The sequence below is a fragment of the Megascapheus bottae genome, chromosome 2, assembly GCF_031878675.1.
Source record: "Megascapheus bottae isolate mThoBot1 chromosome 2, mThoBot2.hap1, whole genome shotgun sequence".
Classification (NCBI taxonomy): Eukaryota; Metazoa; Chordata; class Mammalia; order Rodentia; family Geomyidae; genus Megascapheus; species Megascapheus bottae.
This window is the reverse complement of record NC_143510.1, coordinates 66,755,947-66,775,738: the sequence shown is the minus strand read 5'-3', so window position 1 is coordinate 66,775,738 and position 19,792 is coordinate 66,755,947. Positions and strand designations below refer to the sequence as shown.

The 19,792-nt window shown below is 36.7% G+C and overlaps 1 protein-coding gene across 1 annotated transcript in view; it reads right to left on the bottom strand.

The window, feature by feature from the left end:
• Nav3 (neuron navigator 3) overlaps nt 1–19,792 on the bottom strand; it is a 253,484-nt gene that overhangs the window by 115,415 nt on the left and 118,277 nt on the right. The window contains exons 9-11 of the mRNA XM_090328294.1: nt 19,667–19,782; nt 4,942–5,050; nt 3,780–4,163 (exon numbers count right to left, since the gene is read on the bottom strand). Of these exons, the coding sequence (XP_090184420.1) occupies nt 3,780–4,163; nt 4,942–5,050; nt 19,667–19,782 (609 nt within the window). The remainder of the gene's footprint in view (nt 1–3,779; nt 4,164–4,941; nt 5,051–19,666; nt 19,783–19,792) is intronic.

Below are 19,792 nucleotides of genomic sequence, written 5' to 3'. Positions count from 1 at the left end.
TGAGTTTTTTGCATCCTTTCCTCCTGTTTAGAATAACACATCTACCATCTACATGTCTCTGTGTGCTCATAGGCAATAGTTTATTAGGTTCTATAATCAAGAGAGAAACCCTGAATCATGAAAGCACGACCATATTCAATTTTACTAGTCAAGAAAAAACTGTTCAAAACACTTTGTAAAACTCTATTTGTAAAACTCTATTTTTATAAGGGAGTATTTGTTGAGAACTTCTGTCAGTATTTGGCATGTTTACATGAACCAATGAATGTGAAAAGAATGACTGCTAATGCTGGTTTTAATTAATAAGTGCCATATTATTAAGTTTATCAGTCATATGTTTTTGTATATGTGTTATATCTGTGAAATCTATGTAAATGTGATTTAGTTATTTACAATTATATTCTTTTTTGTCTGATTACATCTTCACTGATATTAATCTTTATTGTTATATATACAGTATATATTGCATATATACATATATAAGCATGTAATAATCAGATATATGGAGAATTGTGTTTTGTTTTCTGATATTAATTTTTATAAATAAAAAGAAATTGACTTAAGTAGCTCTTGAATTTCACATAGCAGGAGCTAACAAAAGCTATAACAGAATTTTACTGGAGTTGAAATATTGGGAAGCTTGCTTTTTGAGATTTTTACATTCCATTTGCTTCTCTCACGTTCATCAAGACCTTGTCTATAATTATCTTTATTTCCATATCCTGTCCAATTTGATTCTAGTTCTCAAATCCTTTCTTCTCTGTTGGCTCCTTGTTCTTGACAGGATTGGTAGCTGGGTCATTTAAACAGATCACGGGGAATAGATGTGCTATTCTAAACACACATGACCACAAGCCCTGTAACACTCACTGGCTAGTCAAGTGGATAAAATCTCTCTCACCTTCATCTAATTTGTGTGTATTTCCCAGTCAGTATTTGTTAGCTAGTTTGAGTTTTAACTTATTCTTAGTATTAGCAGATTTCTCATTGTGAGAGGGGTCAGGTGGCAGACAGGTAGAATCCCAGCTATATGTGTGGTATGATTGAGATTTGAAACCAGCCCGGACAAAAAAAAGTTAATGAGAACTCCATCTCAACAAACAAACTGCTCATGGGGGAATCATATCTCAGAACTCAGCTACGCAGAGACTGCATGCATGCATGCAGCTAGCAGGGACATAACTGCAAAATCTTATCCAAAAAATAAGTAAAAAAAAAAAAAAAAGGATAGAAGCATGGAAGAAGTGGTGCATAGCCTGCCAACAAGCACAAGGCTCCAAAGTGCAAGCCCTGGAACCAGGAAATCAACATCAAAAAAGACAACAAAGAAACAAAAATGTCCCAACATTAGCACCTGTTTCCTCTTACATTAATGCTGATTCTAGTCTGGTCCATTGGTTCCATGCTGCTTACTTCCAAGTACTTGAATGTAGGAGATAAGATTATATATTAGCATCATTTAAAAATATAATTATGTTTTATGGCTCTATTTTACACAGGACTTGGGAAGGTTCAAAACCTGTACAAAATGATACTTTGTCCATATCATCCAATATAAATTTTTAGAATAATCCTCATCTTCCTAGAATTCTGTTTTGATAGTCAAAAGTCACATTTCCACTGCTGTATGTCACAATTACCTAATTTCTAGTTCACATACACAAAGAAAATTTAAAGTGATTTTGTCAAGCCACAAAAGAATTACAGTTCATCATCATTATTCAGCGGAATACAGATAGCATGAAGAAATGCCCTTGGATTAGAATGTGTTCATAAAGAAAACTATGCTCAAAATGAAAAGTTGCCTTGTGTGACTTTTATGAAATGGATGAAATAAAACTAGCCCCTGATGACCTCAACTTAAGCATGAAGACCTCCTGATAGTAAAAACACCAACTGAAGACAGATTGCACTTTTTGAAGTCAGTGCTCTTGTTTATTAGCAAGTCTTAAAACAACTCAGTTGCTTCAGCTGAAGAATGGGATGATAATACCATACATACTTCTAGGTGGCAGACTGGAGTAAGTATATAAATATTGGCTAGTATTCTGAGGTAAAGCCATAAGAAATAACAATATTCAATAAAGGTGTCTTACATCGTGCATATGTAACTAGAAGGATTAAGATGTGGAATCTACCTTAGATCACAAAGTGGACATCTTCAACCCAGCTAAAGTACTCTGGCCTTTCCACTGTTATGAATAGTCTGTATTCTGTTATTGAGAACTTGCTTATTTCACCTCTTAGAATTCTGAGATTACATATGTTTAGATCACGTGATTCATGCAGAATTTTAGTACTGAACTTTATGCTTGCTTTAAATACTTATCACTGTGGCACTTAAAAGTTAAATTAACTTAAATTTAATTTCTATCCAATTAAATATATAACTTTTCCCTCCATTTCCAGTGTTCTATTTCTGTATCATAAGCAGATACTTCTTCAGCCTCAACATATGTGAGAATCTTTTCTCTAATTCCTCAATATGACAGAGTTCACATTCCCAAGAGTGGAAAGTAATTTCAAAAAGAGAAGGAAAAAGATAAGACTTTGCATGCTTCAAGGAATTCTGAATTCTCAGAGTACAAATTAAGGAATTTTCCCAACCATCTACTATCTAGAGTACATAAGAACAAGATGAAACTTCATTCCTATTCGTATCAACTTCATGGCATGCATTGTAGTGAACTGAGGGAAAAAATGCTTAAAGTAACCATCGCCATTCATGTTGCGTTTGTTGAGCCTTCTGTCCTTTTAATCAAGAAGTCATTCAAGATTTGTGAAGAGAAATTAAACCTTGTGATTAATTTTTAAGAAGTGGTAGCATAGACATCACAAGTCATCTTCCCTGCTGAGTTGAAATAATAGTCAATGTACTCTTGTGAAAATGTGCTGAATGACAAGATGGAACCAGGTAAATTGAAGAGATGGGTGAATTGGGAAGAGACTGAGGAAAGTAATGAAGGAAGGTAACACTGATCAAGATACCTGGCACACATATTTTTTTGGCATTGAATTGAACCTCTATACAACGTAAAAGATGAATGAATAAATAGATGCCTTCAAACTCAACTTTTTTCTGGCACATGTCTGGCCAGGGAGTAGATCTAGCTCATGTTTTCCATTTCAACCTCACAGTCTATCATATAAATAAAGCTATCGTTGCAAATAATTTTAGTAGAATGCTTAGTTTTATATAATTATAATAGCATATTCCTTATTCCTCCATCACATTCACAAACCAATAGAACTAAGTATTCTAAAGTGTCAAAAACTTTGAGTATTATAGTCATATCTAAAAATGTAATTGGAAACAGGAGAACAAAGACTAAGATTTTTTTTTTAAATAATTACATCAAAAGAGAATAAATACACTGCAACTTTAAACACTAACATGACATTCCTTCTGTTTCAACTGGGAGTAAAGTGCCACAAAATGTTTCCTTTAAACAGCTTTAAGCAACCTGAGCCAAAAGAGAAATCCATGCAATTCAACAGAACTTCCCCTGTTTCCTTCCCACTTCCTTTTCCATAAAACTGTACAAAAATCTGTTGCTGATTTGCATATGCAAATCACTGCAACACAATAGGAAAGTTTAATCAAGCTTTATGATATACAGAATCTGTAGAAACCTGAATATAGACCCTCCATGCATGAGCTCAGGAGAAGCCCCCAAATCAAATTACACCACTCCCCTTTCTAACGACCTTCGTGGAGAACTTGCATTCGCCTCTGTAGTTTAGGCAAGCGCCAAGGTATGAGGATCTGCACCACTTACCCACTGTTGATGTCATCTGCCCTCAGACTTTTCCCAAGGATATCACCATCGCTCATGTATCCACCAACATCCACTTCGGAAGTCATGTCCAGGTCACTGCTTGCTTTCTCACTCATGTCGATCTGTGACATGTTTCCCAACCGAGAGACGGCAGCTCTGCGGAGAGGTGTTGTGTACATGAACCTGGACGGGTCTGTGTGGATGAATCGACTCGTACCACTGCGAGGGTAGCCAGCGCCCATGGAAGGCGCATCTCCCGCCTGTAGTCTGGGACATGCCTGGCCCAGCCTCCAGCTCATGGGAGAAGGGCGGCTGGTCAGGTTTGGCATGGTCCTTCCATTTACTTCCGTTGTCACTGTGCTGTCAAATGTCGTCTCCAGGGTGCTGGCAACCAAAACGGAGGGATCATTCTACTCAGATGCATGAGAGCAGGAAAGGGCAGATTCAAGTGTTCCTTAACCATATGTTTCATTCATGAATGAGAAATTATCAAATCAGTTACTTTGTGATTCTAATCACTTCTGCAGATGTCAAAATGTGGAGACACACATTTTGCAGCTGTTCTTTGTTTACATCATTATAGAACAAATATTGCTTTACTTCTTTAAAAATGTACACCTTTGGCCAGGAGTATAGCCTAGTGCTAGAGTGCTTGACCACTATACATGAAGCCCTGGGTTCAGTTCCTCCCTACCATATACAGAAAGGCCAGAAGTGGTTCTGTGGCTCATGAGGCAGAGCACTAGCTTTGAGAAAGCCCAAGGACAGTGCCCAGGCCCTGAGTTGAAGTGCTGGGACAGGCAAAAAAACCCAAAATATAACTTCAACAGCCCACTGTAAACTTCTCAGATCATGAAAGCTACCTACACCTACTCTTGAATGTTGTTCTGTGCCCCATCCTAGACTCTCCAAGAGCAGGCATGCACCTGCCTTAGTAGTGCTAATTCAGTTGTATCAGGAAACTATATGATGAACAGATTTTTTTTAAAAAAAAATCCTCTATTTTTAGTTTAAGAATTACCACTAATTTTCACAGAAATTTCAAGGAACAAAATAACGAAGGGTAATGTATCTTCCTTCCATTATAAGAGGAAGTACATATTTGACTGTAGAATTATTTTTTTATCTTTAGTGGTCCAAAGATAGAAACTAGGGGGACAACCTGTGGCTGATCTGGGTCCCGCGGAGACTCGACATGGTCTCTTCTAAATTCTGCCTGAGGTCTGCTATGTTCTTCACCGTTCTCATTCTTCTGGTTTCAGGGTCTTCACCTGGAAATGGGATAGAACAATGAGTATGCTACGCAATTCCATTTAATCTTCTTGACATAATGGTATACTATAGCTGAGGATTACAGAACTGTCCTCTAAGAAATAACAAGATGAAAATGCCAAATAGCCATTAGCTTCTGACAGATATCATTCATTTTTAACACATAAAATGTGAATGGAAACAGGGGTAACATCACATAGCAATTTTGAAATGGGAGAAAACAATAATACTTTTGTGACACTAATCATTGAAAAATGAGACTCACTGGGAAATGTACTATACAGAACTCTGTGCTTCTCAGAATATTTTAGAAACTGGCTATGATTTTAATCTTAAATATTCCAATAACTAACCTTTTTCTTTTGCCAGTCCTGGGGCTTAAACTCTGGATCTGGTCACTGACCTGAGCTTTTGCTCAAGGCAAGCAATCTACCACTTGAGCCACAGAGCCACTTCCAGCTGCTCTGAGTATTTTATGGGTTTACTGCCTGGGCTAGCTTCGAATCATGATCCTCAGATCTCAGCCTCCTGAGTAGCTATGAAAACAGATGTGAGCCACCAGCACCTGGCAAAATTTCTTAGTGTGCTCAGAATAGCTGGGATAAACTGTCTTGTGTAGCACGTTTATATTTAGACTTTGGGGAATAAATGAGAAGTCATCGCTCACAAAAATAACACGTTTTCTTTTTCTTTTAATGACACATAGACCAAGAATGGCTTCACTTTTAATCGCTTCTCAACTTCAGGTAACTCAAACTACCACAATAATGTTACTGGTGTTCAAGTAATAGGAATTTACACTCCAAATGTCATATTTACTGATTATGAAACAAATACCTCTGCCAGTGTGGTACATGTCAGATTTACATCAATCACTTGGAGGCAGAAGTGCCATGAAATCACTTGTTTATAATCACATAGTACTCCTTAGGTCAGTATCCATTTGAACTGATGGGACTAGAATAAGAAAATCATAGACAAAATGTACAGGAAACAGTGTCTATCCTGTTTGATTTGAGCTCAGGCAATACTAATTTTTCAAAAACAGGGAAGAAGTATGAAGTTTAAAAATATATATGAAAGAAGGAAAGAAAGGAAGGAAGAAAGGGAAGAAGGAAGAGAGAGAGGAAGGAAAGGAAGGAGAAGGGAGAGAAGAAGGAGGGAATGAAGGAGAAGGGGAAGAAGGGAGGGAGGGAAGAATTAGAATGGATACATTAAGAGGAGGGAAGGGGATAGAAAGGGAAGAAGAGTTAAGAAGTAAACTGTAAGTAAAGAAATATAAGAAATGAAAAGGCGATTTAAGTAAAAAAATAGAGAAGAAAATGGAAGCAGAGAAATAGCATATATTAAATATATATTAAATAGCATGAAAATTATCACAGAGACAAGGTAAGATGCATATATACAATCTGTTTTAACTTTCCAGGTGCAATTTAAGATGCTAATTTACATATTTAGCATTCAGTGTTTCTGTCTTCAAAACTGGAATGTTCTCCATCTCTCTTTCCTAATATTAGGTACAACTATGACACTGATGGTCAATGAACAGTAAATTACTTCTCATTTGTTTCCTTCCAGGAACTCCAATGGATTGGGTGAAATTTATTACACCTTTATCATGGCAGCCATTCAAACATGAAAATCTGGTCATTCCTTACCAGATTTTTCGACACATTGCTAATCAGCTCATCATTCCTTATTCCAGTGCTTTCCAAGACAGACACCACTATGCAGTCATTCTATCTCTGCTTTCTTTAACTAAAAATTATTTCAAGAATTAAAATGTTTTTAATAGTATTATTTCAAAGTGAAGATGCCCTCACTTCATTCAGAGTAAAAGTATTGCACTTGACATCAATTAATTACACAAGGGAATTTCATGTTAACAATTATATGTATTTATATGTAATTATATATTATATATTAATTATATGTATTTGCTCATAATCATCGCTTTACCATTCCTTATCCTCCCTCTTTGCCTTTTCCAGACAAGTCTCATCAAGTTCCTTGTTCCATTTTGTTCATAAGAAATTACCATTAGGTACAATGTCCCCATTTCTGCTGCTTTTCCCTTTGACACAGCACTTAGGACTAAGTGAGAGCTCTATCTGAATTGCTTGCTGACTGTCATAGTATTAAAATTGATATATAAATTATTTTAAATGTCTTTTAAATATTAATTTTAAGAGAATTGATTGACTATCTCACCAAATATTATTCACCTCCATTTCATTTCCTTTTAAATCTCCTTTTTCCAATCTAACAGGACTCTCTTAGATTCTACAATTCTCCCTGTTGCATTCAGTGCTTGCTTATGTTGTTTCCCTCATATTTCAGAACTATGCTCTCCATTTCTTCTCTACATCTCTCCCTCCATTCCTGGTTTTCTCCCTTCCCCCTTCCTCCCCTGATTCTCTTATCATGGCATCCACTCCTAACACTGTTCCACTTAGGACAATCAGACAAACTCACCTTGCACCCCATCACTCACTGAACAAACCATAATTGCTGACTTTTTCATGTCATGAGAGCTAATAAGTAAAGAAAAATTTATTACAGAAAATGTTTTCAATGACCCACGAAAGGCAAGATTAAAACTAAGTGCACTTACAAAGCCCCTAAGGATTGACTGTATAGTCTGAAATGTCCTATAAATTTGTATTCAAATAATGTTTACAGGCCTTGGGTTAAGGGTGAGGTGAAAAAGGCCAAATATGAGAATGCACATATAATGAAATAAACATTCAGTCTATCAAATCAATGTTAACAGAACAACGCACAGGAGAAATTTAATACAAACATGCTGCTTCCCTTCTCATTTGCATAATTTTCAAGTCAACTATTATTCCTGAAGGAGACTTCCCATATGTGTCAGACATAATGGCAAGTATTTTCTAGAAGCTTGTGTTCTGAAATCCACTTCAGTTAAACATTGGTAGAAACTGCTTTTCTACTGTTTATAGGACAGGCTAGACTCAGTGCTTCTGTATTATTATTTAGTGGTAACAGACCATTTATTTTGTCATTACTTTTTAGGCTTTAACTATACACATTGTAATTAAGAGTGCCAGCACTGTCCTCTTTTAGTAGAAACCAAATTATACATGAATGAACCTGAATTAGAGAATTACAAGCTCACACGCTCCTATACCATCCATAATGTATGTATGTATGTATGTATGTATGTATGTATGTATGTATATATGTATGTATGTGTATATATAGATAGATAGATAGATAGATGTTAAAGAACAACCTGCCTCCTTTTGAGGAATAACCCCCGTTCTGTGGATAATCCAACAATGATTAGGATAAAAACTGTAAACTCATCTGAGTATATCTAACACTTTCAAGGGAAAAATAACAACTCATGGTCAGTAGCCACAAAGTTACATTTTAAAATAATCTCCTATACAGTTAGTACAGACCCCAGTTTGTCCAATTTACTAAGTTATCCATGTAAAAAATTAGACTCAAAAAACTTTGTCTAAAACTAACTTTGAAGTAGCCATTTTAAGAATCTCTTTGAGGCACTTGGTAAAAATTCTGAAATCTCTGTGTGCTGTGAGCTCATATGTACACATAAATAAAATATTTCATTTTGTGGAGAGTATGATGGAAATATTTCATTATCTGAATAAATAGCCATTCTTATCAGAGCTATTTGAACAGTCTTTCCTCTTATCACTTACATAAAAAAAATCTTCTTACATGTTTTGAATACTGGCACAAGTACAGAAGAGTCCTTAAGGAGAACAATCATATAAATAAAATAAGCAGACGTGCTGTTTATAAATCTTGGCTTATAGACTTCTGCTAAGGAGGTTGTCTTCTAAAAGTAATGATTCAGGTTATTTATGCATACAAGGAAAGCTTTCGTATACACACCCACCCATTGCATGCTATAATTTAACAGAGCAATCTCCAAATACTACCAGGGGACTACACTTTGTTCATAGCTACAAAAATCCTTATGGAAGAGGACTTAGAACAAGACAAATGCAGCATTTTATGAGCCAAAGATGACTATTATCTGATTCTATAGTTCCAGGGGATAACAGGGAAAAAGAGATTCATAAGGAGCAAGATTCTAGTCTTTGTACTGCACAGACCTGTTTTATGAGAAGCAGTTCATCACAGAAGCCACACAATGCTCAAGTCATAATTCTTCAGTGTCTGAGCACCTGGTGTATTCATATTCAGAAACCATCATTCTGACAACTATAAACATTCCTCTTTGAGAGCCAAACTGACATGAAAAATGGACTCCTATTTGATTCTTCTCTCTTTCTCTGAGCTTCTTTTTCCCCCTAACATAGGCCACTAAAACATTTCAGACAACCTTGTAAAACATCTTGCTACAAAGGATTTTCATAAAGCATAAAAACAAATCTGTATTCACATGAGTCAGATAGAAAGAAATCAGAAAGAGGCCAAGTTGAACTCTTCTGAATTTAACGAGTCCTATTCTAAGTCATTTCTGAAAATATCCATTGACATAAATTATGATATGCTCTGTGGTTTAACACTTAGTAATTTTTTTAAAAAATGGATATAGGATATCAATATGTGATGGTACTCCATGGAATTTACCAAGCAGAATTTAAATGCCTGTTAACCGTTAATCACAAATGAAAAGAAAATCACTTGATATCTTCATATATAGTAAAAGACTATCTCAAATTACTACTAAAACTCCTGCCACTAATAAGGCCTAGTTTATAAACTACAGGAATATTTATAGTCATCAACACTGTTTAAGGAAGTGTAATGTACAATGCAAGATTACCTCCTCAAAAAAAATTGTTAAAGACACCAAAGGCCTATGCATCTCTGGAAGTTACTAGAACGCAGATGTTTGTTTCTAAGGTATGAAACTGGAAACTATGAGGCAGAAATAACTACACAGAAAACTGACCAAGAAAGCCCATCATTCTCCATTCCATGTGTGGGTAAGGTCACCTTGAAGGAAATGGGACAAATTGGCTCCATTAGTGACTTAGTCAAAATAAACAAACAAAACCACGCCTGGAATTTTACAATATTACCATTTTCTTCAGGCTATCTAGAAGGTACTGAACAATAAGCCAGTATTAGCCAGACCCAATAGCTGGTATTTCTTGTCTCCAACTAAATCTGACAATTAGCACTCTTTGCTACTCTTTATAAAGAAAAATATTTCAAGCAGCAAGGAATTTGTTTTTGTTTTTAGTGAGTCCGGTTAAATCCCATAAAACTTAAAAAAAAAAATCGAAGTGGACTTACCCAGTAAGTCCGTGTAAAGCGCCTGCTCCAGATCGCCCAGCATGGTAAGTATTACATCTTGATCTAGATGAGCTGTTCCTTCCCGCAGGCAGCTTTCCCCTTCCTCTTCCGCCCAACTTCTGCTGATACTGCTTAGCTTGGAAGACCCGTTTTCATCTTCTGATCTGCTGTCTTCATCACTCTCACCTTCCAACCCTCTTCGGATGGCCCAGTCCTCTAAGTCCTCACTGCAAGACTGGCTGCCTCCTGCAGGCCGAAGATTCCAGGCTCCAGAGGCGCTAGTGTGATGGTACAGAGATTGCACAGACCTGGAGAGAAACCTGGACAGGGAGCGCCTCTCTGCATCCTGAGATTCTCTCTGGCTGGCCTTGGCAGCATTTCCAAACCAGTTGGAAATGCGCACAGTGGGTCTCTTCTCTCCCTCACTGCTGAGCTCGAGGTTAGTGAGTGATTTCTGTTTCCGAAGGCAGGCTCCCTTCCTCCTTACTTCTTTGCTCTGAAACACAGACAGTTCAGCACGCCTCTGCATGGTTCTTCCAGTGTGTTCTTCCTTTCAATTGGATTTCATATTGTCTTTTCTGGTTTTGTGGTTTTGTTTTTCTCTTCTTTTCTTTTTAAATACTGTATCTTCACCCAGCCCTCTCAGATTTAATTTACACCTGCACTTTAGTAAAGTCTCAGACTCGAACACTCACAGATGATTCTGGAGATTTATGTACAGAAGAGAAAATGCTCTGCCCACCAAAATGAGCTGGCCACATCACATCCCGGATCTGCAATACTCACATTCTGCTGACATAGATCTGAAGCACAGAAGAGTTCACCAAAAGATTCCTCTCCAGCTGAAAAGTAGCCCGGGAAGCCAACCACGTTTTCCTGTCTTCATCCAATCGCGTGTGTCTGCAGGATGGTGGGTCTGCATTTCTCTGTGTGGCTTTCTGGGTTTCCAAAGGCAAGGCAGGGAAGCATGAACGACGCCTCTGCCTACCCTCCCCCTTGCACCTTCCTCTGCCTACTCAGTAGGGCTGAAACCGGTGGAGGTCGACCAGCCTTTCCTCTAATGAGCTGACACAGTGCAGCGGAGTACAGCAGTACAACGTCGGCATGGGAGCCCGGGGAGAGCAGAGACAAGCATGCAAGCCCAGCCCTGCCACAAGCCTCCCGCATTTTAGCATGCCACCTGCATTCTCAGATCTATGGCTCTTCCTTGTTGCTGCAGTGGATGCCGCTGGCTGCCATGGCAGCAAACCATCCTGCTCAATTACAACAGAGGCACGGAGGCAGCTGCCCAGCTAGAATGCCACAGGTTTCAGAGCCAAGCCGAATGAGATGCTACACCATTCCACGCTGGGTACATTGAAATGCCTCTCCGCCACCCAGTCTCATACACCAGCACACACACACACACACACACACACTCTCTCTCTCTCTCTCTCTCCTCTCTCTCTCTCTCTCTCTCTCTCTCTCTCTCTCTCTCTCTCTCTCTCTCTCTCTCTCTCTCTCTCTCTCTCTCTCTCTCTCTCTCTCTCCAATGTCCAGAATGAAAGACTCATTCGCTGTAGCTGCAAGCAGCCAAAGATGACAGGTCTGCCTTTGAATATTGGGATTTGTGCGATAAAAGCACAAATTACATTTAATAGTGTAAAGGACCAATAAATAAATAAATAAATGGCGCTTAACTCTCTCTACTCACTGGCAGATCATGCTTTAAAGGGAAAGACTTCACATCATCCTTCAAAGGACAAATTCAAGGATTTACCTTTTTTAATGCTTATTCTGAAGCTATTTCTAAAACCCTAATGGTGACAATAAAAATCAAGGTGTCCTTCCTTTCTTCCTGTAATATATAGCAAAAGTAATTCCAAAGGTCTTTTCCTGAATATTTTAACTCAAAGCATGTGATTGAAAGTTTCAGAGCATGTGTACAGAATATAATAATGTGACAAGAAAGTATAAAAGGAACATTAGGGATTTTTTAAAAATATATTGGGCATTTCCCAAGTCTCTTCCATCAAAGCATAATTTACTCTTCATTTTTAATACTTAGTATATTATATTAATATACTATATATATTAATATAATATATATCTTAATATAATTTATCTTATATTGGTTGCCTATTTCCATTTTTGATGAAATTTTGGAAAAATTTTAATATAAATGTATGCTTAGTATAACTGAAAAGGAAGAAGAGGATGAAAGAGAAACTGCTTAAAATTTTCTGTCCCCAAATATCTTGTGTTAAGAGAGGAAAATAAGAAACAGTCAAAAACATAAATTGTCATCCAGAATGTTTCAACTCTCATCATTCTTGAGAATTAAGGTGATAAAACTGTGATTTTTCTACCTTATATTACTAATCTTAACTATGGGAAATGCCTCAGAATCTAAAGATATAAATGAGCATTATAATATTCAATGATTATATCTTTGCATATCATAATAGCTTTTACAAAGTTACTTATTCTTTATGCCTCCCATCATGGTTGGTCATACTTCTACTTATTGTATAGATGTGCAAAACAAAATCAGATGAAACAACAGACATCTGTGAAAAATTTCTCACTAAACAAACTTGTGAATTGTGAAATTTTCTAAACTTCAAAAATTGTATTTAAGCTGAATGACAATGGTTCACACCTCCAATTGTGGCTACATAAGTAAAGCCTAAGATCTGAGGATTGAGGTTGGAAGCTAGCCTAGGCAAACACATTTGAGAGACTCTTTTATATCTAATTGACCAGCAAAAAGCTAGAAGGGTAGGCCTGGGTCAAGTGGTAGATCACTAGCCATGAGAAAACAGAGCCCTGAGTTCCCTCAGTACTGGAACATAACCACAGAAAATATATGTATTTATACAACATGTTCAAGTAAAGTGAATACAAATGAAAAAACACTGAAATTGAGCATTATGAGTCATTATGAACTATAAAAATAACTTTGTTGACGTATTTTTAAATGGTCAACTGCTACTTGCCTTGAGATTCTTAAAGAACATACTTTTAAACTTCATTTTGGGTTACTATAACCAAGGAAATTTAAAGGCTTTGAGAAGATAAATTTTATGTTATAAAACTTGAACATTTTTTGGCCTGGCACAGTGACTTACACCGGTAATCTTAGCTACTTAGAAGGCTGAAATCTGAGATCAAGGTTCAAAGCCAACCCTGTCACAGAAGGACCTGAGACTTTTATCTTCAATTAACCTCTAGAAAATGGGAAGTGGGGTTTGGCTCAAGGGTAGTGTGGTTAGCCTTGAGCTGAAGAGCTCAGGGACAGAGCCCAGGCTGAGTTCAAGCCCCATAACCTGCCCCCCCCAAAAAAACCCTTTGAACTTAAAAATATATATTACATATATATTGCCAGTCATATGATAAGCTACCCTGCAGTCTTATACATTCACAAAATGAGGGACATCTATCACTTTAGATGGTAAAAAAAAAATTAACTTGATACATGTATAATGAAAGCAGTAATTAGGTCCTTATACAACATTGTGTATCAACTTCCTTAAAGTTGGCTTCTCACATTTAAGAGTTCAAAACCAGAAGAATAGCTTGGCTTCTCACATTTAAGAGTTCAAAACCAGAAGAATACCTTTTTTTGGGGGGGGGGTCATGGGGATTGATTTCTGGGCCTGGGCACTATCCCTGAGCTCTTCAACTCAAGGTTACCACCCTACCCTTGAGCCAAGCCCCACTTCCCATCCTCCAAAGGTTAGTTGGGGATCTCAGGTCCTTTTATGCCAGGGCTGGCTTTGACCCTTGATCCTCAGATCTCAACCTCCTACATAGCTAAGATTACAGGCGTGAGCCACCATGCCCAGCAAGAATAGCTTTCCTGTTATCTCTAAATGCTTATGTAGTAGTTCTGAGAGGGCTGTGAGACATTGCATTCTAAGATTATTTTCAGGGGCCCTGATAAGCTGTTTTGCTGTTGATTTTTAGCTGAAGGTGATTTTGCTTCCTAAAGGACATTTGGCAATATCTGGAGACATTCTGGGATAAAACAACTATTGGGAGTGATGGATGATATCTGATAGTTAGAGGTCACTTAAAATTCCTGCAGTCACAGGTTGGTTCAGGTTTCACAAAGAATTAAGCAGTCTATGATACCAGTAGTAACTGTTAAGATTAAAAAATGATGTGTTTTTTTTTATTGCTGACACTAATTTCCTGTGTTATTGGTTTAAGTGCCCTTATTTTATTACTATTATTTTATTTTCAGTTAATGTATATTTAAAATATTTATTTTCACACAGGCAAATAGTTTACAGTGAACAAATACAAATTACATATTCCCTCTATTTTCTTCCAGTCCCCTCTTTCTAAAAGGGTGACCTATTTCACTATGAATATAAGTATACTACATACTTATGTATGTATTGCATAAGAGCCTTTGAATCTCTTCCTCAATTACTATGCCCCCTTCTACCACTCTGATTCCCTCTTAGTGTCTTTAATATTCATGTCCCATTATAATAATACTAGTATCATCAGCACCACCAAATAAGCAAGAACATGTTATATTTGAATTTCTGACCTTGGCATAATTTGCTCAAAAATAAGGATATCCATTTTTATCTTTGCCTGAAGATAATATCTATATCCCATGATGTGTGTGTGTGTATGTGTGTGTGTAGTAAGCAAGTATCTTATGTGTTGATATATTTTCTTGTATATTGATTTAATTTCCTTTAGATAAACACCCAAAAGTTGTATGTAAGTCTCACAACACATCAATTTTTATGTTTCGCAAGAGCCACCACGTTGACTTAAATATTGGTTGCACTAGTTTACAGTCTCACAAGCAGTATGTATTAGGGATCATTTCTCATAGATCCCCATTAACATTTGTTTTTGCTTATTTTCTTGAGGATTGCCATTCTGATTGGTGGAATCCCGGTGCAGAATTGACTAGTATTTGTTTTAGAAATCAATTTTATTCTAAGATCCATGCTCACAGAGAAAACTCTGTTGGCTACTCTCACTAGACAGAGGGAAAGGAGTCAGGAGAAAGCCAAACACTAGTTTTTACCACTTCTCCTGAGGAATAGTCGCAATATGTTTCTGTTTATAGTTTATTGATAAATGAATGGAAGAGGAAGTATGATCATCTTTTTTTTTCTTTTTTTTGCAGTCCTGGGCTTGAGCTCAGGGCCTGAGCACTGTCCTTTGACTTTCTCAAGGCTAGAGCTCTACCACTTGAGCCTCAGCACCACTTCCAGCTTTTTTCTATGTATGTGGTACCGAGGAATTGAACCCTGGTCTTCATGCATGCTAGGCAAGCACTTTAACCACTAGGCCAAACTCCCGGCCCCTATGATCATCTTATAGACGTGATCCCCCAAGAGGTAGTAGGATGGACCCTGTAGAAAAAAAACTACATGTATTTTGAAGACATGTCGCTAACCTAAACTCCACTACAATGGCATTTTATATGTCTTTTTGTTTAAAATATTGTTATTAGCATGCAGTGTAGAACACATTTACTGTGAGCAAGCATAGAGAATCGACTATTACCTTCTCCAAAGACATCTATGCCTGCTTGTTTTGAGCATGTACTTTATACATAAGTATGTTTATATTTATTTGGATTTCATCTTACAAATGTAGGGAAGAAGTTTGGGTGCAAAATAGGGAAATATAAAAAATAGGTAAATATGTTCAATCAATAGCAAAACCATGAATGACTAACAATTCTGCCATCACCTTAAATTATGGATAGTATAATATTCTATAAAAGTATGCTTTTTACAGTATGGCAGTTCCTCAAAAGACTAAATATAGAACTCCCCTATGACCCATCAATTCCACTACTTGGCATTTACCCAATCGTCAGATCAAGGACATACTAAATCCACTAGCATGACGATGTTCATTGCAGCCCTATTTACCATAGCAAAGATATGGAACCAACCCAGATGTCCCTCAGCTGATGAGTGGATCAACAAGATGTGGTATTTGGACACAATGCAATTCTATGCTGCTGTCAGGAAGAATGATATTGCCCCATTTGTAAGGAAAAGGAAAGACAGAAAAAATCATATTAAGTGAAGTAAGCCAGACCCAAAGGAACATAGGCTCAACGGTTTCCCTCATTTGTCATAATCAGTAGAAACCTTGGGCTCTCCTAACAGAGATTTACAATAGAGCAAAACCTAGATACATAAGGCTATATAGTATGATGCTAAATGTAAGGACCTCCAGGATTTAGAAACAAAAGCCATATAAACAAGTGATTGTTGTCCTTAATGTACTATGTTATCTCTTATCTCTTTTGCTGTCCCTTGGTTATCTCATATTGTTACAATATTTCACCTTGTTAGCTGATATATTTTATATATGCTTAATTGGGCATTTGAATTAGGATAGGGAAGGGGGGAAATCAAGATGAGCAGGGGAAGGGGGGGAAAGGAAATGGGGACCAAGACATGAGAAAGGGGAATCAATATTTGTGAAGTAATGTACCTTCTATCTGGTGAATATAATGTAACCCTTCTATTAATTACAATAAAAATATATGAAAAAAGTATGCTTTTAGCTATTCAATAAACATAATTATGATATTTTAAATAAAAATATCTAAGCTGATTTAAAAGGCCTGAACTTGATCTTTATAAATATCTGACAAAAATGTAGCTTACTGATCATTTGCAAAGGTCTTCAATGCTAAACATTTTTCCAAAATTTATTCAGAAAACTACATTTTTTTAAAGATGGCATGGCAATTTTGTTAATGGTAAGACTAGTTATGTATTTTTCAACATTCTCTAGTTGAGGATTAATTCTAGTTAAAAGTTAGAAAGTGCAATAGACATAAGTTACAGTTTGGGGGTAAATAAACCATCAGCCAGATCGCCTTACACAAAAGAAAAAAAGGAAAAGGCTAAATATGAATCTACGTAGTAAACAAAATGTAAAAACTTGAATGATACCAGCAGAATGAGAATTTAGGCTCATCTTACATTTGGCAATGTGTATTGGCAACTGAAAGATAGGGCAGAGGGCAAGTTCTTTTTGTCAATGAATGTGAGAGAGTATAAAACACAAGCCAAAGTAATAAAATTCACATCATTAATTTCATCCAGCCTATAATGTCCTTATATGATAGGGATTTTAGAGGACAGAAGCAATAATTTCATGTACTTACTGCTATAAATTATACGTTGATAATAATTATTATTAGAGCCAACACCACCACCAGAGCAGGTTCATGCCAAGTTTTCTCCAAAAGAACAAAAAATGAATTGGGACTGATGTGCTTAGATTTAAGAAAGAAAGATATTCTTGAAGACAAAAATCTCCAAATTGGCCAGGCCCTCGTGGCTTACACCTGTAATTCTAGCTTCTCAGGGGCTAAGATTTGAGGACCTTGGTTTGAAACCAGACTGTGCAGGAATCTTAACCACAAGAAACTACTCAGGAAACACCAGTAGTGGCATTGTGGTTCAAGTGGTAGGGCTACCCTTGAGTAGGACAAGGTTCAGGAACAAAGCTTAGGCCCTGAGTTCAAGCCCCAGGTATAACTCAACTCCATTAACCCTCCCCCCAAATATTTCCAAATTGAAAAATGCATCACTTACTTCTGACACTTATCTTGATATTACACTTTAAATTTTCACTATCACTTAATGACTGACAATTTTTTATATCTTCAATCCACCATAGCTTGATTAAAAATTTAATTGCCTAGCTTCCCACTTAACTTAGTGAATTCAACAAACCTATGTTGCAATGCAAACAAAGTTTGCCCCTAAACTCGTTGGCAAATCTTTATATGTTTTCAACTGATAGACAATGATGAATAGGCATATGTTTCATATGTAAAAAAATATAGAATGGGACAAACATCTCACATATTTCCTACAATGACCTTGGGTTCATTCTTCACTGATTTAGATTGTTTTTGTTTGCTTTATTTGGAGTTGATGACTGCATGTAATGTCAAGCTTGAGGTCAAGTGGAGGAAGAAAACATCTCCTTCAGAAGTCCTAGGCAAAGTTCTGAGATTATCATTTGTCATGATCAAGTCAGGTCAGGCTAGATGTTTCTTCCAGAAATAGGTACTGTCGTCGAGGTAGGGTTGCTTTGCTCTACATGAGTCCACTGCCACTTGAAAAGAAAATAATCTCTAAAGGAAACAGAGACTGTTTGCTATGAAATGGTCAAAAAGTACAAAATTCTCAGGTATAATTATACCACTTAGGTTTATAATGGAGCCAAAGTTAATTAAAGAATAGCTGGGTGGTAGATAGCCAACTCACTTGAACCCAATGCAAGATGTTATAAATACATTTATGAATGTTTTATGATAATTTTTGTAATATTTTCAGACTTCCCTATATTATACAGTATTCCCAAATTCTTAAAACCTAGACGTTACATCAGAATTTTTTATCTCAAAGGCCAATTTACTTGAATACCAGGACAAAATTATACCCAGTCAAAAATATCCATGTGACATCAGCAATGGCACAGCAATATCAATAACACTGAGATTTAGGATGAGCTACAAAGACCTCTAGGATCTAAGAAAGAATATCCACAGAACTGGGAATGTGGCTCAGTGGAAAGAATATTCAGTTATAAAAGCTAACTAACTTATAAAAGCCAACTAATAAAATAATAAAGTAAAGAGAATTTCTTTCAGAAGTTGTTTGCTCTTGAAATGTCATTCACTGATTTCTTTATTCAGGATGATTTCATAATATCCCTAATAAGAAGTTTTCCAAGATGCACATTTGGAACCAACATGGAGAAATATTTTTAAAGGCGCAGAATTCAAAGCACAACAATGTTGAATGTGCCATAAAAATAAAATCCAAATATATACAGGGGATGTTTTTATAGACATAGAATGTAACCAAGATCCTCGCTGATTAAATCCAATCTGACTCAGAAAAAAAAATAATTCATAGTATCAGCTTCTGGAAGTGCTATTCCTGGTTTCATTACCAAAAAGAGATTATTCTAAACAGAATAGACAACTGTGGTTGGGAATGTGGCTTAGTGGTAAGAGTGCTTGCCTAGATGCATGAAGCCCTGGGTTTGATTCATCAGTACCACATATAGAGAAAAAGCCAGAAATGGTGCCATGGCTTAAGTGGTCGAGTGCTAGCTGTGAGCACAAGAAGCTCAGGGACAGTGCCCAGGTCCTGAGTTCAAGCCTCAGAACTGGCCAAGAAAAAGAAACAGACTAGACAAATTATGTAAGAATTTCTGAAGTATGAAAGGTTTAGAATCCAGTTTTGAAAACCCATAGCACAAATATGGTGCAATAAAAAGAACTACAGGGAAATTCCAAAAATCATTAGGGTTGACTTGCATATAATCCATCCACTTACCAGATATTTCCTCCAGACACTGCTTGGCAGTCTTATTATATGATGAATCCATCTTCGTAGGACTGGTACAGGAGTGTGCAGATGGTAAAGAGGTGCCTTCATTTTCTGAATGTGCTCTGGAATTAA